We start from the raw sequence: 20,349 nt of genomic DNA, 5'->3' as shown, positions 1-20,349 counted from the left end.
GGCACAGCAGGAGTTTCTTCAAAAGACTCCATTGCTCCTTTCTATTACCCTGCCCATCCCATCTTTCAAGGGAGTGAGTTTCTGCCTTCCCTCTGGAGGGCTCTAGTCAATCCCTTTGGCCTTCAGCTCTGGAACCTGCCTGAGTCTAGCTGAGATCACACATGCATGGGTTTAGTGGACTCAACCTAGCTCCTATAAGGTCCACATCAGAAAATAACTGCACAAACTGGCAGTGTTCAACCCAAATGATAACCAGCATTGCTGGTTTCTCATTTTCCTTGCACAGTTAATGGTCTGTAGACACCAGAACAGCCCTTTGAATAATATGTAAATGTCGCGGCACACAGCAGCCACCCACACAAGCTCCTGGTTCTCTGCTGTATTCCTGCAGCCCACATAACCGCATGGACCTTTTCACTCCAGACACTATTAATACTGTAATGTTTTTATTAACAGTTGCTCTCAATAACACTCTGCCTATGCCGTCTCTTTGTGTGTATTAACCAGTTTGCTTTGCTTTTTCAGATTCAGTGTGCACCCATCCTAACCCAGGAAGATCTCGCTTTGCAGCTGAAGAGCTCTTAAGAGCGCTCTTTTGAATTGCTTCTGTTGTTTATCTTAAAGAGTGAAAGAAATGACCGCAGCATTTTGCACAAGTTTGTATGTTTAGTTGCTACAGCATCAGAAGAAACTTTTTTTTCCCCTGCTGGCAAAGAGAAGTTTTTTGTGAGGACTGTCAGGGTCACACATCATGCTCAATTGCTCAAACAGGCGCTTCTGTATTGTGCACTAGTGGCAAACCTTAGGAATTGGATCAGTGACAGAAACACTTTGTCTCCCCTAGGCTCTCACGCCAACCCCGGTGTCAAAAATAAACCTGACTTGGGTCAGTCAATGCTCCAAAGCTGCAGCGCTGCATGATGCCATCTTGTTACGCATGGCCAGCCTTTCTAGAGATGGCATTATGCGGCTTGCTGGTATATTTTAAATTTCTGGAGGTTGAGAGCAAGGAAAAAGCCAGAGCAACTTTTGGTTAATTGTACCAAGGAGGGTTTATGGAATTGTTAAACACTTGTGGCATGGTCTCCCATCTAAGAGGAGAGGAGAGAAGACAGCTTGAATTATAGAAAAATGTGTATTTAAAGAGATTCCCTTCCTTCAAATACTGTTGGGCTCTGATACACATTCATGCAGCCTGTCTGACTGACTGAGAGCAGAGGGCGTCAAAAGGTGTTTTCTGTGCTGCCTCCTATCCCGTCAGGTGCTCAGATGTAACTCTTCTGCGTTGCTTTTCAGAGACATGGTGGCATTGGCTGAATGATGTGCATTAAACTGCCTCCTCTCTCCTCTTCCCCGCAACACAGACTCTCCAGGAGCAGCAAGCAATGCGCAGTCAGAAGCTGGAGGAGCTCTGCACCTGGCTGGGCCAGGTGGAGAACACGCTGACAGATCAGCAGAGAGCAACCAATGAAGGGGACCTACCTATGCTGCAGCAGAGGCAAAGTGACGTGAAGGTCAGTGCTAGGATAGTTGTGGGGGGCAAAAGAGGTGCCAGCTGCCCAGATGGCACAGAAAAGTTGTACGATTCTTCCATAATGCTCATAGGACCTGCAGAGGAACATTCAGAACCGGGCCGCCTCTTTCGCGGGTGTCTTGAAAGCAACCGAAGAGTTCTTAGAGGAGAACAGGGCCAAGATGAACCCCGGGGAGCTGGCAGCCCTGCAAGAGAAACTCCGCCTCGCAAAGGAGCAGTTCCAGTCTCTGCAGGAGAGGACTGAAGTGGCCCAGAAAGAACTGGAGAGTGCAGTGACTGCTGCAGTACAACAGAAGACGGAAAAGGTAACACATGAAGAACGAACGGAGGGGGGACTTTTAATGGGGGGGGAAGCATGGCCTAGTGGGTACGCCACTGGACTGGGAGTTGGGAAACCTGGGTTCTGTTCCTGGCCCTGCAACTGTTTTTGCTTGGTGACCTTGGGTAAGTCGTGTCGCCACTCTGTGCCTCGGTTTCCCCATCTGTAAAATGATGGTAGTGACTCCTCCGTAAAGCACTTGGAGAGCTATGGATTAGAAGTGCTGGGTATTTATAGTACTAATACAATAATCGTAGTAATGTAAAGTAGCACAGGGCAGAGTAAAGGAGCCTTGCTCTGATGTCAGGAATTGGTAATCAGCTTCCAGGGCAACCTTTTGAAGTAAGTTGGTGCCTCTGAAAATCCAGCAGTGTCTCAGCCTCCCCAGATAAGCCGCAGGGGTGTACCTCAAGGAGCCACCCGTGTGCACGTACACGCACTCTATATCAGAAGCCCAATTTGGGGCGTGTATTGGCTGAGTAAAACTATGGACTATGTGTGGTGCTGGGCTGAGACTCACAAAATCAATCAGATGCCAGGATTCTCCCTCGCCTGATACAGCAGCTTATACAAATACAAAGGGAACAGCCCTCCTCATCCGGAATATTTGTTGTTTTTCAGGTGAAAGCTGCCAAAGAATTGGAGGAGAACAGGAGTAAGATTGAGTCGCTTCTGAACTGGGTGACATCATTAGAACGGACGGGGGGGCTCTCTGAGCACAGAGCTCGCCCAGTGGAACAAGCTCTGGGAGCACTCGAGGGGAAAAGCGCCCAGGACATTCTCGACGGTCACTTAGTGGAAGTGGACAGAGTGGAAGAGAACCTCGATCGGCAGTATGAGAGGCTGAAGGTTAGAATGCCGCCATGTCTGGCCGATATTGCCTTAGATCTTAGTGCTGCCAAGCACGGCGACCCTGCCACCCGGAAGTGGCGCTGAAGGCATGGGTGTGTTCACCTTGCCACGCAGTTGTGTTCCAGTGTAACCGGGCATCATTGCTCAGCTGCTCTAAAAGGGGAGACCCTGGAACTTGCGGGATCCTCCTGGCGCAGCAAACGGGAGGACATGGAGATGTGAAAGTGGAGAGAGGCGTGTGTTTTGTCTGCCTCAGCTGTGAATTTATTAGTGGTGTGATCCGTAATACAGAGCACTTTACGTTCAGGGTTGCAAGATGATGCTGGCAGGGTAACACACAGGGGAGGGGTTAGTTGTTTGCCAGCACAGCGAAGAGGGATCTGTCAGTAGTTCTGGTGCGAAGGGCTTGTCTGCATGGGGAAGTTAGTGCCGAGTGAGCTAGGAGTAAATGTAAAGTGCACTCCTGACTCCACACCCACTCCCCAGGTGAACACTTCCTGCGCACTATGAATGCCCCCAGGCAGTTTAGCTTAGCACACTTCCAAAGTGCATTAAGCTCGTGCGCAAAGACAAGGTGGGCAAGTAATCTCTTTTATTGGACCGACGTCTGTCGGGGAGAGAGACAAGCTTGAGTCCAGTAAAAGGTATTACCTCACCCACCTTGTCCCTCCAGTATCCTGGGACCGACACAGCTACAGCATACAACAAAGTGCCCAGAGGCCTTCTCTGTGTCCGCACTGGGAGTTAGTGCGGAGTCGCTAGTCCACACCAGCTACTGAGGGCTTCCCCCCCAGGTAGATGAGTCCTTAGAGACATTAGATTGGTCACAAGGCAGCATGTTCGTTGTGTGTGTGTTTCAGGCACGCCATCAGGAGCTGCTCTCCCAACAGCAAGATGTCATTCTAGCTACACAGACAGCACAGGCCTTCCTGGACAAACAGGGCCACAACCTAGCACCGGAGGAGAGGCAGAGGCTTCAGGGGAGGCTGGCAGAGCTGAAGGAGCAATACGCAGCCAACCTGTCACAGTCGGAGAAGCAGCTGAAGCAAGTGCAGGTGCTGCGGGATGAGCTGCAGAAATTTCTGCGGGATCACGGGGAGTTTGAAGCCTGGCTAGAGCAGGCGGAGCAGGAGCTGGAGCGGATGCACAAAGGGGACAGCGACCCTGAATCGCTGAGACCAATGCTTCTCCGGCAGGGAAGCTTCTCGGAAGATGTGATCTCCCACAAGGGGGATTTGCGGTTTGTTACCATGTCAGGACAGAAGGTGCTGGACGCAGAGAGAGCGGCCAAGGAAGAAGGGCCTGAGCCGTTAGCCTCAGGAAACTTAGTCAAGAGCAAACTGGATGATGCAACAAAAAGATACACTGCTCTCCACTCAAAGGTACAGGAAACACTTTCCAGCTCCACAGGATAACACTGTTAGGGCGTTTACTCTGTGAGGCACTGTAGAGATGGTGGGAGCTGGTACTGCAGGTAACTGGGAATTTATCTGTCAGATCTGCCCTATTACCGTCTCTCTGACCGTTCTCCACCTTCCTACATCAGGAACACTTACACTGTTCGAACACCTTAAAGGTGTGAGCTCAGAAAAGGGCAGGGACCGTGTTATATGGTTCTTCCACCCATTGAATTCTCCCTCGGGGCTTGGCTCCATGGCAAGTTGGTGCGTGGCAGGCCGGGCGTGAATCTACAGCACACTAGCTTGCGGTCTGCTAACTCGCTGTAATGCGCTGAAAGTTCTCTAGTGCACTTTGACATATTCCCCTTCGAAACTGGAATCGTTACTGCACGATAGTAGCATCCACGTCGCAAGTTCGTGTATGGCAGGCGAGCGCTCTGTTCGTTCACGCCCGTGCTTGCCATGCACTAACCTGCGGTGTAGACAAGCCCTCGGTGAATTCTCCCCCACTTTCTTCAAATAAAGGGGGCATGGAAGAGCAGGCCATGGACCGTGATAGTTCATATCCTTGTCTTGGATTTTATTTCCCTGTGTAGTGTGCCACGCTTGGGTCCCATCTGAACGCCTTGCTGGATCGCTACCAACAATTCCAGGAAGTGGCAGAAACTCTCAGGTCGTGGCTGCAGGAGAGTGAAGCAGCTGTAGCAAAAGTCCTCTCTGAGACAGTTTCCTCAGACCCAGCGGTTCTGCAGAAGCAGCTCACCAATGCCAAGGTAAAGGACCTTCAGACTGTCTTTCTCCAGGCTGAGAGTATGTCCCTCATGGGCCAGACACCTCACCCTAAAAATCCTGATTTCGATCTCCTGTCATATGGGTTACATGGGGCCTGTTTAAATTAAGGATGGAACCTGCTAGACCAGTTCACCAGTGTGTCGCAGTCTCTTTGGTGTATATTATTGCTGACATTAGTGGTCTGGTCTTGTGTTGGAGCAGCATCTACAGGAAGATCTTGCTGAGCATCAGGTGCCTGTGGAGAAGCTGCAGAAAGCAGCACGTTCCCTGCTGGAGATAGGAGGAGAGCCAGCCCCCGATCGCAGTCGCATTCAGGAAACCACAGGTACTGGGCAAAGCAGCTGTGTCCATTCGCATGTGCGAGTGTGAAGACAGACCACAGTTGAAAAGGGACGTAAGTCCCCAAGTCAGACGAGTTCGGGAGAACGGGATCAAAGCAGAGGAGCTACTGCAGTAATAGCAACTTGTCTGCAATCCCTGGGTGCGCACGCACATGCCAATAGGGCAGTTAACCATCTTCCCAGACACCTCCTGAGGCTGCTTGTCTCCTTTGGAGGATCCCCACTTCTGCTTCTGTTGAGAAGACAAGGGAGGAGGGACGTCTTGAGCAACAGGCAGCTTCTGCCTGAAGTAGCGAAAAGAGACCTGTTGTTTTTAATGTCGAGACAATACAGTAGACCCCACTGAAATGGTCTTATCATAGCCCTCCTGGGTGACCATGGTTCTGTGTTTTCGTTTATGTTTCTGGTTAGCCTGTACCCACGTCTCTCAACTCTAGAGTGGGAGCAGATTACCCCACCCCTGCTACTGCAGGGTTCTTACACGTTCCCGCGTAGCATCTGGTGTGGGCCACTGTCGCCGACAGGACACTGGAATAGATGGAGCTTGGGTCAGTTCCTGTGCTGCTGCTTTCTCTTTTGTTTCCCTGGTGAGGTTTTTCCTGTTCTCGCTAAAGAGTTCGGTAATCTAACCTTCGCAGCTCCTGCCCCTCTGGGTGATTTGGCTAGATATTGAGTTGGGGATAATCCCAGAGGTGACAATCACTCGTCCCCTATTGGTCATTTATTTTAGCCTGTGCTGAATTCCCCAGATTCCATCGTGAGCCGTTTTCAGAGCCTTTCTAGTCAGATGGCAGAGCGCTCGGACCTGCTGCAGAAGTCCATCGCCCAGTCCCAGAGCGTTCAAGAAGGACTGGAGAATCTTCTGCAGTCGATGGCTGAGATTGAGAAGAGCCTGGAAGGAGAGCAGCTGTCTTCCCTCTCGTCTCTCTCCATCCAGGAGTCACTCGCCACGAACACTGTGAGATGTTCACTTAACCGCCTTCCCTAGAGTCTGCATTTGGTAGACCGTTCCTCTGTGTCTCGCCAATGTCTGAATTGTGCAGACGTCCTAAAACAGTCTGTGCTTTAATTGTACTGAATGCTCAAGTCAGTAAACCCATTTAAAAAGGGAGCATTAAATCCATCCTTTACCTGAATTCGCTGAACTAGGAAATAGAGCCACTGAAACTGCTTACCTGCCTCCTCAGCTAATGAGCAGCGTTGAGAGACGTTAACGTAGCCTGGGGAGGAAATCCCTGTCCAGAAGCAGTGGACGAGGATAGACTGACAGTTAAGCATGAGCAGAGGCAGGGAAAAGCCAAAGTCAGACACAGTGGGGAAGGAAGGCACAGGGAGGGACTGGGGGGTGAAAATAATCCATGTGAATGTTTCTGGTTATCTAGAAATGTCATTTGCTTTAAGAGGTCTAGTTCCAAAGGTCACCCCAGCCAACTCATGCCACTTTGCTTTTCTCGGGGTACGTTCTAACAACAGAAGTTGAAGCAGGACATTGCCAGGCAGAAGAGCAGCCTAGAAGCCACCCGAGAAATGGTGACTCGATTCATGGAAACGGCCGACAGTGCCACAGCCTCAGCCCTGCAGCGCAAGTTGGCCGAGGTGACGGAGCATTTCAACAAGCTGTGCCGGCAGCAGCAGGAGAAGGAGAACGGGCTGAAGGGCCTCCTTCCGAAGGTGGAGCAGTATGAGCACCTCTCCGAGAAGCTGCAGCAGTTCACGGAGAGCAGAGCTCGCATGCTGGCTTCTGGAAACCAGCCGGATCGTGACATCGCTCACTTCTCCCAGCAGATCCAGGTGAGAAGCAGGGGTTTTTGTGCCTAAAAAAGGAAGGAGGCCCAGACTATGAAGCTTTTGTGAGGAGCCCTTTGCAGGCAGAGTGGAGGGATTTGTGCAGAGTAAATAACCCCCTAGGCCATTGGGACCTGCACTTACAGTAGCTGTTTGCTCCGCCATTGGAGAAAGGGAAGAAGATGGGGGCTTTGCAGCTCATTGCTGTTTCACTGCCCTGTGTGAACAGTCTAGCAGCAGTGCTAGACTAGAAAGACAATTCTGCCCAGTCCAGCTGGCTGGCGGCGGCGAACTAAAGCAGTGAACTCAGACCAGTTTGATGAGACCCAGTGCAAATATAGCAAGACCTCACTGGCTGAAAATCCCATCCGTTAATACTGCAAAACGCCTGGGTGTCAGTGAGTGGAATCGCTACCCTAGGACAGTGGTTTAGGGAGCAGGGCTGGGTCCATTGCACTGGATGGGACAAAATCATAGTGGTCTCATGGAGACACCAGGGTTCCTGTTAGCTGGGAACAGTATCTGCCCTAGATCCTCCCCGCAGCCCTTCTACCAATTCTGATGTGTGGGAGTTTCAGAAGTTGATCTGATTCAGGGATAATTCATCTTATTTCCCTGTAGAGGGCACTACGTGCCTAGTCAGTATCAAGGGCTGTGTCTGTGTTTGAACAAACACAGGAACTTCATCCCCGCTCTTGTTTGTCCTGGCAGGAGCTGAATTTAGAAATGCGGCAGCACCAAGAGGACCTGGATACTTTAGAGGGTCTGACCACAGAGCTGAGCTCCTTTGGTTTTCCAGTAGGCTCCTCTCAGCACCAAGAGAAGGTTGACAGCCTAAAACAGGATTTTGTGCAGCTGCAGAAGGCAGCAAAGGAGAGGTAAGACCTGAGATCACCTGTTCCAGTCCTTCAGGGGCTGGATGGTGGAGACAGCTCTTAAAAATTGGAGGATGTGCTTCTCACCGATGATGGAAGTTACTTAGCAATTGGGAGAGAGCCTACTAAGGTTCGTTTTTGCTTTGGGGACCATACGTTAACGTCTACCTCTGCTGTCCTCCTACACCACACAACTTAATGCCGTCATCTCTCACTGACATTTTAAAAAAGCACGGCCGGAGGCGTTGTGAAAATTGGTGTGCTGCAAGAGCCTCTGCCTCGTGCTTTCTCAGCATGCAGGGGCTGCCACGAATCAAACCCACTCCTGCTCCCCCCGAGGAGCAGATCGCTGTATTGTGGCAGAGGCTCATTGGCTAGCGAAGGAGCGACAGATAATAGCTGCAGAAGGAGCCTCTTCGTTTTTCCTAGGGGGGTGTGTGTGTGTCAGTGTCACACAATGCAGGGTCTGTCTACAGAGACCAGGCAGCATTTAAAACAGGGTTAAGTTAAAGAGGGTTCATGAGACCTCGTTCACAATGGAGAGCGGCGAGATGGGTGAAATAAACTGCTACACGATGTTATAAGCCTCACTCCCGTTCGGATGGTGCCTGACAGAATAGCAGAACGCCCAGGAACCGCAGCTGTCTTCTAAAGTGTGAGGCCGTCTCCTGTCTTCAAGTTCCACCGTGATTTCAGCACTGCCGTAAGGGCAGCGAAGAAGGCAATGGATTTCATGGGTTACGCAGCACTGCACATAGGGAGCCACTGCAAGTGCGTGCTGTTGTAACCGCCTCCCACAGAAATCCCGCCACGTGTTGCTCCTGGTGACGTGGTAGGCAGGGGTAAGGTCTGCCTTCACTGCAGCCGTGGGGCGTCTGATTGCACTTGTGTAAACATACCTGAGCGAGCTTGAATGTCACTAGCTCAAGAACGGGAGCAATGAAGCCGCTGCCCGAGTAATTACCCAGGGTTCCAAGTGGGCCTTCACTGCTCTAGTACCCGCGCTGGTTAGCACTAGCTCAGCTCTGTCTGTACGAGCGACCGTCGCGCCCCGTGATTGCCATGTAGACGTACCCTAAGCCTGCCGAGCTTCCCCGCTTTCCCTGAACGCGAGCTGTTCTCGGAGGAGGGAGCAAGAAGTGATTGTTACAAGGTCAAGAGCAATATGAACGAGCTCCACTTTCCCGACCGCTCTGCTTCCCCATGCCAGGAAGTCATGGGGTGGGCCACAGATTAATAGTGTCTCTCTCCTCAGCCTCCTCTCCCAGTCATGATCATGTGGCATATCTGACCACAGGGATTATCTGCCCTTCCATTCATTAGCATGCAACATGCCAATGGTGACGGCACAACAGTGGAAGAGAAGTATTAAAGGAAGCATGTGGCGGTTCTCGGGGTACCCAGGAATGAGGGTCACCTTGTTACCCCCTGGCTGTAGTGAGAGGTGGATTTGGCCGCTGGCTGTTAGCTCCCTGTCTTTGCCTTGCAGCTGACCAAGAGCTGCTCCTCAAGTCCCTTTGAACTATTCCCCTGCGACTCCCAGCCCCAACGTCGGCTACTCGCAGTAATCCCAGAGCCTCTGCTCCCGAAGGAGCCGGGTACTGCGTTGTGCAGGAGGTCAGACTAGATTATCATAATGGTCCCTTCTGACCTTAAAGTCTATGAGTCTATGAGTTTGCTAGTTTTACCTTAAACCACCGCTCCTGTATAACGCACAGCACATGTGAGCGCTGCCATTAAGAAAGAAGTCGGTTTAGTTAAGAAAGAATAGAGATTCAACCAGGAACAAGGGAGCGTGGTGAAAACAAATGGTTACGATGCAAACAAAATCATAAAACCTGAACTAGGGCCTACGCTTATTAATAGTTCCTTTTCCTACCTAATAATAATAGTTTCCCCCCCCAAAAAATGTCAGTCTGTTGCAGAGCTTGCTGGCTTCACAGAAACCAGGATCCAAACTGTCATGAAAACACCCCTGCTCCACAAGATGTCTCCTGAGTGAATGGATGCAGAGGCCTCTCCCCTCTCAGTGTTGTACTGAAAGTCTGTTGTCTCTGTTCACAGACAGGGTGATACCCTGCCTGTTCCAAGTGGTTTCAATTGTTTGCACGTGTATTCTTTGGTGTTCCATTGACTGATCTGTGATAGGGCAGAGCGAGACAATTGAACCTTGCATGACATCACCAGCTAACCAAGGAGAGAGAGCAACTCCCTCCTGCATGAATTAAACTGCCACCAGGTAGCTAATCCCTGGTGACTCCCCTTAACTGTAAGACCCTAAGGGCAAAACGTCAGTATAGCGACCTTATTCCGTCAGTGTACGCACATCACTCCATGATTATGAATGTTGATAAATTGCAAGCTTTCAGTAGAGACCTTACATGTTACCCAGTCTGCATAGATACCCTAGGAGCAATGTATTTGATGTAGTGAGTTTGTCAGGTCTGAGATGAGAGTTGTTTGCAGAGACCTGGGCACCCATTGCCAAGGTGCCTTTGTGTCCCAAAGCATTTGATTATTTGTAGCTGTTTCTTAGTATCTCTGTCCCTGAGTGTTGCTCCTTATTCTCTTATGGAGCAGTGGCTGCTGGTAGAAGTAGATAGGCAAACTCTTCCTCCTTTTTTCCAGCTGTTTTTGCAAACATCCAGGCTCTTCTTTCCAATGATGAGCCTGAACCTTTGTCCAAGTATCTGATAGCAAGGAAGTGAATCCAACCACCCTGTGACCTGCCAGCTCGCTACAGGCTGCTAACAAGTGCTCTGTGCGGATAGTTGTTTCAGAGCTGCTAACCGGGACTTTACCAAGAATATCAGAGGGACAGCTGTGTTAGTCTGGATCTGTAAAAGCGGCAAAGAGTCCTGTGGCACCTTATAGACTAACAAACGTATTGGAACATGAGCTTTCGTGGGTGCATCCGACAAAGTGGGTATTTACCCACGAAAGCTCATGCTCCAATGCGTTTGTTAGTCTATAAGGTGCCACAGAACTCTCTGCCGCTTTTACCAAGAATGTGAATCTAGGTCTCTAGGGCACAAGATGACACTGAACTTGTGCACCAAGGTCATTGACTAAGCACGCTTTACCAGCAAGCAGGGATGCAGCATAGCTATTGCCACGTTTTTGGCTACTAGTGAGTGCTGTTGCTAAGCAACAACAACAAAAAACAAGATCACAGAGACCCTGGTGTCCTCAATTCAGGGTATGGTAATTGCAAAGCGAAGCACGAGCTGCTAACTCTCTCCACCTTTTCACTCTTAGAGAAAGGGATGCATCATCTTGCCAGGAACAATTGGACGAGTTCCGAAAGTTGGTCGGAGCTGTGAAGAAGTGGCTGAAAGAAAGCGAAGGGAATGTGCCATCTGCAGAGACCTCCCTGGGTACCCAAGAACTGGAGAAGCGCATGCAGCAAATCAAGGTGGGCGGGGAAAGCTGAAACGCTCTGAGGAGTTGGTGTGGAAACCAAAGGAGCATGTCATGACTTGCAGGACGTGGTATACTGGGAACTGTTTTATGCTTGTATTAATCCAGCTACGCCTGGGCTTCCCTGTGCTCACGTGCAGGGGTGCAGTGCTGTATGTCCGTGCAATGGTTTCTCATAAGTGAGCCTTTTCCTGCTCTGAAAACGGCACCGCTGAAGGTCTGAAGCCCCTGTCTGCGTGGGACTGTCGAGAGACAGTGCTAGCAATCATACACATCACTGTTAGCTGTGGGCTCTCAAACTTTCAATGCATAGTGAAATCTGTGCAGTCTTGTATTCATTTTTAAATGCTCCTCTGCTTTTCAGAGGAATTTGGGAGGGGGAACCCCCATGTGCTAGTCTATTTCGAATGCAGTGAAATTCCCTGTGCTGGACATCAGGGGTTACATCCGGTCACTTGAGCGCTCTCATTCTTCTCTGGGGTAAATGACATCTTAAATCAAGATGTGTCAAGGGCTGTGATTCAGAGAGAGTGCAACGTCCTGTTCGCTCACCTGGAGCTGTCTTATCTCAGACAGAAATATAGCAGCTCTCCGAGCTATTGATATATACAAGGTCCACATGGCAAGTATAGCGTGCTGGATACCGTAGGGGGCTGGGGGTATAGCTAGGAAGGAGGGTCCTCAGAACCTTAGTTTGAAGAGAGACCCACTAGTTCGGCAATGTTAATTTCCTGCTTGATGCTCTGTAAGTGGTTCATTATAAAGAAACCTCCCTCTTTGACCCAGTATAGAGATACTCTCTTAATCTGCTGTTTAACCATAATTCAGTTTATTCTTTGGGAGTCGGTGAGCCACCCTGTGAATTAGACAGCTGAGCATGCTAAAGCTGAATCCTACATGGGTATTAGAGGAGGACTCATAGTGCCTAGACAGCAGACACACAAACGCACACCCGGCATTCTCAGCGGCAGAATGTGTTTGAGCATAAGCAGCAGTGACACTTTGTTTCAATCATAGGCCCTCTGGTGTCGGAAATATATAATGTAGGATGCTGGTATCTGATCCTGGTTTTTTAATAGGTTCTCCTGGAGGAATGGACAGGAAAGGGGGCCCAGGTGGAGGAAATCAATCGCAAAGGGACTGCATTAGAGAATTTGATTGTAGAAATCACAGCCCCTGATGCTCAGTCAAAGACAGGTGAGTTCCAGCCGTGCTGCCCAGAGGACACCTGGAGTGTCCTTGGAGAAGGAGGAGTAGAGGAGCCCTGTGACTTTCTGCACTCCGTTCGCTTTTGTTGTTCTTTAGGTACTTTTATTTAAACCATCATCAAATAGAAAATGGCTTTAAACTTGTTACAAAACAAAAGTCAAGGAGCCAGCAATAGGCTGTGTAGCTTAGCCTTGCTCCAAGGCATTTAGGGGCTGAGGGCTCAGCCTCTGGCGAGATTGTCTGTCTGTCTGTCTGATATGGAAATGAACATAAATACCAACCGGCTCTTTTCCAACTTGCGAGACTGACTCCTGTTGAGGATGTGCCGTTAGCACTTCAGCGAACAGCCACCCACGTGCGATCGCAGCCCCTAAACGAAGCAGGGTTATTAGCCTGGTTAGCGTTTGGACGGGAAACCGCCTAGGAGAAGGCTGCAGGCTGTAGTCCTGATGCTTCAGCAGGTGGCACTCTAAGGCTACATCTACCCTGCGAGCTAGGGGTGTGGTTCCCCTGCTCCTACAGTAGCTCTCGTTGAGCTGCTTTGAGTGTCAGTAGCAGGGCGGCTGCAGTAACACAGGGAGCAAGAGGGGAGGCCCGGCTCAGCCCTGCCGAGTACATACCCACTGTTTCAGGGGGAGGCCCGGCTCAGCCGTGCCGAGTACATACCCACTGTTTCAGGGGGAGGCCCGGCTCAGCCGTGCCGAGTACATACCCACTGTTTCAGGGGGAGGCCTGGCTCAGCCGTGCCGAGTACATACCCACTGTTTCAGGCGGGTTTATGCTCTGCGTGGCTCGGCCGTTTGTCCGCTGCCACTAGCCTGCTGCCGCAGCTACGCTGCTATTTATACTCGCGCTAGTTCGACCCGCCCCTCGCTCAGAGTGTAGACCTAGCCCAAGAATCGGGACTGAACCAGTTCACCGCCATGGTGCTAGGACAATGCTGGAGGATGCTCGCTTTCACATACGATGCTCATTGGATGTGTCGACTGCTTTTCTGGCCATTTAAGATCCCAGGGCAAGAGTTAGGGACCTTAATTCCAACTTCTGGACTAAATTCTAAATTGGGAATTACCTAACACCTTGACAGGCATTTCATCTGGAGACATTAACCTTTGCTTCCCATCCTCAAACATGTTGTATAGTGTTGCTGACACAGAATAGCTACTCTGTTCCTCCTGAGAGGTAGCTGAATGTAAGTAATAGGAGAGCAGTCCCTTGTACATACCCGGTGAAAGATTTTGAGAGGTTCTCATGTTGCAATCTCCTATATAAATGGACATTATAATGATTATGATGCTGACTGTTTCGGGCTGCTTAGCAAATGCGAAACCTGATCTATAACATCTCCAGGGAATTCGGGTTTGAATGTGGATGGACTTGGGATCATCCCAAAATGAATTCCAAGAGAAGGATTTTCTGAGGAATAATTTTCAGGGCCCAGTTGCATAGAAAAGATGTTTATTTTTTTAGGTCTGTTTCTTTTAAGAGCTTCATTCCATAAGAAAAGAAGAATATAAGGAAGTTAATATCTTCAGTAAAGGTCTTTTGGCTCTTGCAATATCAATCTCTATTCTAAATATGATTCTCATGGATATTAGTTCTCCTGTGGGAATGCTGGTACCTCCACCGAATGCAAAATATATACAGTGGTCACGGGCTTGCTGTGTGAGGTGGGGAGCTGGTATCTACTTCGTGCCCACAAGCGGAGTTACTGTTGTGGGCTCTGGGGAACTGCACAGCTACTCCTAAACTGCTAAGCTACTTCTAAACTGTCCCTGTAGGAGTGGCTGGAAGAAATGGAAAAGGGGGGTGTTGGCTGCAGGGACTCACAGCTCTTCTGGTTTCAGCTATTTGGAATTAGAAGAGAGTGAGGTAAAATAAACAGATTAAAAGCAAAATTGATTGGGAGTCCCAGCTGGGCACTGAGATGTGAGGAGTGGGGAATTCCTGGTGCCGATCCCTTAGCATTAAGAGGGTCTGCGGATTTATTGGGATGAAAAGAATAAGCCACTTCAAAATGACATGTATGTGCGTGGTGGTTGACGTGGTTCGTCTTGTGGAGAGCTCTGTTGTCTTGTGCTGTGTTCATTTGCTCATGCTCAGGATTTGTCGTCGACAGTGGACAGCCGGAAACGGCTGGGTCCGTGCTGAGTGCGTACGTTCGTTGGTAATATGTCTGTATTCCTAACATGTTTGTCTTGGCCTTTGTTTGTCTCTCTGTTCCTTGCTCAGGTTCTGTGCTGCCCGCTCTAGGAGTGTCAGTAGGCAGTGTAAATGGATACCACACCTGCAAAGGTGAGATCACCAACTCCGTGTTGCAATAGAAAGTGGTGTCTGTGTGTTCATTTATGTTTCCATCAGTGCGTGATAACAGCAGTCTGTACGGATGTTCCCCCCGGAGATAAAAATTGCAATGTGACACTGTCGGAATCCTATAGCAAACCCTATTTCTCTGCAGCACTGTGTAGTAATGGGGCCATGGGATGGGCAGCTGATTGTGATGTAGGACAGAAATGGCAGGAGGGGAATCCAGCTTCCAGAAGTGACAATAGCTTGACCCCAATCAGCTGGTGTTAGAGAGCTGATAAGTGGGAGATTGTTTTAAGAAATGCAATGAAGGTTATTAGTTCTGAAGATTCTGACACCATCTTAACCTGGAATTTTAAGTGTGACTTAAATCACTCGTTAGCTGCTGTGAGTTCATTGGTTCAACGAGATAACAGATGTAAAAAGTTGAACTCAAACTGTGAGAGGTGGATTAAATATGATACTGTTAATATGGGGGTACAACATGCAGGAGGCTGATTTAATGGGAAGTGACTTGCTTTGTTGGGCAAACTGCCAAACTTCATATGTGATGCAACGGAGGAAGTCTCTGGCAGGACAGGTGGTGATAACCTGACACCTTAGGGTCTTCAGTAGATGGAAGGACAGTGATCGTAGCCTCTGGTACCCTGACACTCGCAGCCTGCGGGAGGGTTGCCCAGAATTCTCAGTGCCAGCAGCCTATGTAGGAGGCGTGTTGCCGTCCTTCCGCTCAGGTTTGTTTCTTTGTCATTAGATTTGACTGAGATCCAGTGCGACATGTCTGATGTGAACCAGCAGTACGAGGGACTTGGGATGGCCTTGCGGGAACGCCAGGAGCAGCTGTCAGCCATGCTGGAGAAGATGCTAGAAGTCCAAGAGGAGGCAAGTTCAGTGTTGAAGTGGCTGGAGTCAAAGGAACGGACCTTGTCAGCACTCGAAGCTTCTTCCTCGCCTACAAAAACGGAGACCATGAGAGCCCAGGCTGAGCATAACAAGGTAACTTGTCTCTCTGAGCAGGAATAAGGGCCGAGTTTATCATAGTGACTAGGTCATTCTCTGAGACGTGCTTTTACTGCACTAGGTTGGGAGGAACCAACGATAGCCTGTTTCTAAAGAGAGTATTTCATTTTGGGAGTGCAAGTGGTTCAATGTAGTATGAACAAGCACGGTGTAGGGAAGACTGAGGGGGGACATACGTCTTCAGACATGTCAAAGTTTGTTATGAAGAGAACTGTGCTCAGTTGTTCTCCATGTCCACCAAGGGTAGGACGAGAAGGAAGCGACGAAGGCCTGGTCCGCGCTAGATTAGGACAGCATAGCTAAGTCACTGTGAGAAATCCACACCCCTGAGTGGCATAAAACCGACCTACGTCCCCATATAGACAGCACTAGGCCAAGGGAAGAATTCTTCCATCAACTTACTGCCGCTCAGGGAGGTCGATTACCTATGCTGATGGGAGACTCCATTCTGTCAGTGTGGGTAGTGTCCAGACTGAAGTGCTACCGTGGCGCAGCTCTGCCACTGTAACATTTTAAGTGTAGACATACCTTTCAGTTTGCAGCAAGGAAGATTTAGGTTGGGTATTAGGAAGAACATTGTAACTATAAGGATAGCTAAGCCCTGGGACAGGTGACCTGGGGATGTTCTTGAATCCCAGGCATTGGAGGTTTTGAAGAATAGGCGAGATAAACATCTGTCAGGGACGGTCTAGTATTCTTAATCTTGCCTCAGCGTGGGGGGAATGGACTAGATGACCTCTTGAGGTCGCTTCCCCACCTACTTTCTGTGATTCTATGAGTCTGTGGTGAGCTTCACCCTTTTAGATATTTTAGACCTATCCTGTATAGGCAGTAGTCTCAGAGAAAAAAGCTGATAATGTTTAGCACCAATTCTTAGGTCATTCCAAATTCATTGGGAAAGCAACGCGCAGTTTAATGTTACACTGAGAAAGGTGAACTTTTCATTTCTTCTATTCATAAGGCCCAAGGGAGCTCTAAGTATTAGTAACTAGATGAAATGATTGCATGAAAGGCCAAAGACAAAGCCTTATGCAACTCCAAGTGTAGCTACTTTCTTCCTTCAAACTGTCGCCCATTTCAGTATCGCTCTTGTGCTTGAATTACATAGAATCATAGATTATTAGGGTTGGAAGGGACCTCAAGAGATCATCTAGTCCAACCCCCTGCTCAAAGCAGGACCAATCCCCAAATGACCCCCTCAAGGATTGAACTCACAACCCTACATCTTCTGTTGTATGTCTCAGCATGTCCAAAATGTTCTTCTTCCTAGGCATTCCTGGCTGAGTTGGAACAGAATTCAGGGAAGATCCAGAAAGTAAAGGAAGCACTTTCTGGCTTGCTGGAGAAGTGTCCTGACTCTCCAGAAGCAGCAAACTGGAAGAAGATGCTGGATGATCTCAGTAAGTTCCCTAGGGACTTAGCGTGATTTTTAGATGTCTCTAAACATCCCTTGAGGATGATTCCAGTTTCCAGGACAATTCCAAAAGTCAGAGTGAAGCAGAGTTACATGTAATTGAATTCAGGAAATAGAGACCATGCCTTCAAACTGTCTGGCATGCTAGGATGTTTTCAGGATGAGCATTGTTTCAGTTAATGACGTCTGCATGATGGCTCTATGTTTCAGAGACTTTGCTTTCTTCAGTTACCTTAAAAAAATACCCTGCAATAAAATCAGTTGATTGCTTTTTTTTGAGTAAAAGCTTCCTTGGTCAAAGTAAAATTCTAATAATTACTTAAAATACTTTAGTTACTTACATGATTAAACAAGCTTGTGTATTTAAAAAAGAAAATTTCAAAACTTGCTAGAAATAAAGTGCGTGTACAGGGTTTCTCCATCCAAAGCTCTCAAAGTACTTGACAAAAATTGATACGCGTTATGTTATTTTTGTTTGAAAGATGGAATCCGAAGCAGAGAGAAGTTAAATGACTTGCCCGAGGGACAGGCAAGACTGTGACAATTGCAACTAGATGTAGATGGCTTGATTCCACATTTCCTGTCCTAACCACAGTACCATAGTAGTTAAAAATGGAAAATATATTACTAGACTGAGTGTGTATCAAACATTACACTGGTCTATCGCATTAGAGTCCTCAGTTAAAGCTGGGGAGATTTCCATTGATAAATTAGTAATAAGGAAACGAAAAAACAGCAGCAAAATCAAGTGGCAGGTTTCCTAATAGCAGTAAAATTACCGGCTATTTCATTTCCCGTCTTCAGACTCCAGGTGGGCAAGAGCCAATCAGGTGACAGCAGAGCGCCAGCAGAAGCTGGAGAAATCAGCGAACCAACTGGCCAGCTTCCAGGCAGCTGAAGCCCAGCTGCGCCCCTGGCTGATGGAGAAGGAGCTAATGATGAGCGTGCTGGGACCCCTTTCCATTGACCCCAACATGCTGAATGCGCAAAAGCAGCAGGTCCAGGTGAGAAAGGGGCTGCATCTGTGCCTCCTTTGTAGGTTAAAGGACGAGGAGGCCTGGGCAGTTCCAGTTTGTGCACAACTCCTGTTGTGATGGATAAATTCTTGTGTATAGTTTCTACAAGGAGCCTGTTTGTGTCTGTGTGTACACTCTCCTGCTACCGAACATGCTCCCTTAGAGCTTGTCTGTGCAAACAAGCTGGGCTGTAAATCTACCCTGTGCTAGCATGCCAGGCACTAAGCGGCTGTGTGGACTTTGCTGACAGGCACTAATGATCCCTGAGTGTGCTCTGATCTAGTCCTGTTTCAAAGCTGGGGAGATCAAAGTGCGCTTGTCTACATCAGTGGAGTCCACACAGATGCTTAGTGCAAGGCAGGCGAGTTTGGGGTAGTTTTACACCCCAGCGTGCTGAAGTCTAAATGTTCATGTAGACAAGCCCTTGTCTGAAACTCATTTCGTTTGTTCACCTCTACCCCGATATAACGTGACCCGATATAACACGAATTCGGATATAAGGTGGTAAAGCAGCGTTCCGCGGAGTGCGGGGCTGCGGATCAAAGCAAGTTCGATATAACGCGGTTTCCCCTATAACACGGTAAGATTTTTTGGCTCCCGAGGACAGCGTTATATCGGGGTAGAGATGTAGCAGAAATGCCCTGCACACACCACATTGTACAACTACATTGGTCTAACCCCTCTTCTCACAGAGATGTCAGAACATGTTGGGTGTGGCTACTACTCCACCTAACTGAAACTGGTGTAATTTTTTATCTCTGTTCTGTGCACAGGGTTGCAGTATCGACTCCTTTGTTAAAAAAAAAAAAAAAATCAATTCCACTCTCTACAAAGACCTATGTTAATACTATACAGGTCCTGTTAATGTTGCATGAGAACCTTCCGATCTACCTCCTCCCTGTGTGTCTACCTCTAGTTACAAATCAGATTGCTGATATGTCTGTGACCAGCAAAACCACAAAATAAAATATCCCAGTTAATATAATTATACCTCTTTGTGTCACTGGTTTACACTGTGTTGAACACTAATAGGACAAATAAGGGAGAGAAGCAAAATACTTTATGGATGTAATCACAGATGCTTCCAAATTTTGTTAAGCTGAAATGTTATGATGAACAGATCTTTGCAGTCTACTTGTAGTCCTGTCCCAGGGATTTCCTGGTTTGTTTCCAGTGATTTTGTGGATAGTTTAAAGCTACTGGAGCTCGGTTTTGTTTTGACGATGTGTATTCGGTGCTGTCACTCTTATACAAACACTTCTGTGTTATTTCTGTTCCAGTTTATGCTGAAAGAATTTGAAGCTCGCAGGCAGCAGCACGAACAGCTGAACCAGGCAGCTCAGGGGATACTAACCAGCCCTGGAGATGGTTCTCCATCATCAAACCAGGTGTGGGACGAGCTCCAAGGTGTGAATCAGAAATGGACCGAGTTAACGGAAAGACTCAACTCCCGCTCCAGCCAGATCGACCAAGCCATTGTCAAGAGCACCCAATACCAAGAGCTGCTGCAGGACTTATCTGAGAAAGTTAAGGCAGTTGGGCAGAGACTCAGCAGCCAATCTGCCGTCAGCACCCAGCCAGATGCCGTGAAGCAGCAGCTGGAGGAAACCAGCGAGATCCGGTCTGACCTGGGGCAGTTGGAAGAGGAGATCATGGAGGCTCAGACGCTGTGTGATGAGCTGTCTGTTCTGATTGGGGAGCAGTACCTCAAGGATGAGCTGAGAAAGCGCCTGGAGACGGTGGCTCTCCCTCTCAAAGGCTTGGAAGACCTCGCAGGTGAGATGCCATGAAGCAGCTGGTTGTGGAGTTCAGCTTCTCTGCCTCCTGTTTAAGAAAGAGTTATGCGGTCACTGTGTTTTTAAGAATAGCAAGGAAGGGATCTCCCGTGTTTTTTAAATTTGAAAACCATTCCGGAAAGGGCCTAGTTAGAAGTGCCTTGAGCAGTGCCAAGCGTGTGGTATAGTTTTGATTCCCACCAAGGGCTGGAGGTTGAGCAGAGGGGTGACCGTTAATTACAAGGGTAGGGCTCATTTTGCCCTTCAGCACCCTATGCTCTCCGATTTTA

The 20,349-nt window shown here is 48.7% G+C and overlaps 1 protein-coding gene across 21 annotated transcripts in view; it reads left to right on the top strand.

The window, feature by feature from the left end:
• MACF1 (microtubule actin crosslinking factor 1) overlaps positions 1-20,349 on the top strand; it is a 229,254-nt gene that overhangs the window by 131,198 nt on the left and 77,707 nt on the right. For 18 of the 21 annotated variants that reach the window (XM_039511277.1, XM_039511274.1, XM_039511271.1 and 15 more), the window contains 16 exons: positions 1,365-1,514; positions 1,606-1,839; positions 2,475-2,702; positions 3,566-4,087; positions 4,702-4,878; positions 5,099-5,222; positions 5,988-6,196; positions 6,712-7,029; positions 7,735-7,901; positions 11,157-11,313; positions 12,398-12,515; positions 14,760-14,822; positions 15,589-15,830; positions 17,125-17,254; positions 18,073-18,272; positions 19,565-20,060. In XM_039511277.1, coding sequence (XP_039367211.1) covers positions 1,365-1,514; positions 1,606-1,839; positions 2,475-2,702; positions 3,566-4,087; positions 4,702-4,878; positions 5,099-5,222; positions 5,988-6,196; positions 6,712-7,029; positions 7,735-7,901; positions 11,157-11,313; positions 12,398-12,515; positions 14,760-14,822; positions 15,589-15,830; positions 17,125-17,254; positions 18,073-18,272; positions 19,565-20,060 — 3,535 coding nt within the window. The remainder of the gene's footprint in view (positions 1-1,364; positions 1,515-1,605; positions 1,840-2,474; positions 2,703-3,565; positions 4,088-4,701; positions 4,879-5,098; positions 5,223-5,987; positions 6,197-6,711; positions 7,030-7,734; positions 7,902-11,156; positions 11,314-12,397; positions 12,516-14,759; positions 14,823-15,588; positions 15,831-17,124; positions 17,255-18,072; positions 18,273-19,564; positions 20,061-20,349) is intronic. The other 3 variants (XM_039511263.1, XM_039511275.1, XM_039511273.1) reach the window with 1 other exon arrangement.

The sequence above is a fragment of the Mauremys reevesii genome, linkage group 23, assembly GCF_016161935.1.
Source record: "Mauremys reevesii isolate NIE-2019 linkage group 23, ASM1616193v1, whole genome shotgun sequence".
NCBI lineage: Eukaryota > Metazoa > Chordata > Testudines > Geoemydidae > Mauremys > Mauremys reevesii.
The sequence above is the reverse complement of the archived record's forward strand: the minus strand, read 5'-3'. Positions and strand labels throughout refer to the sequence as shown.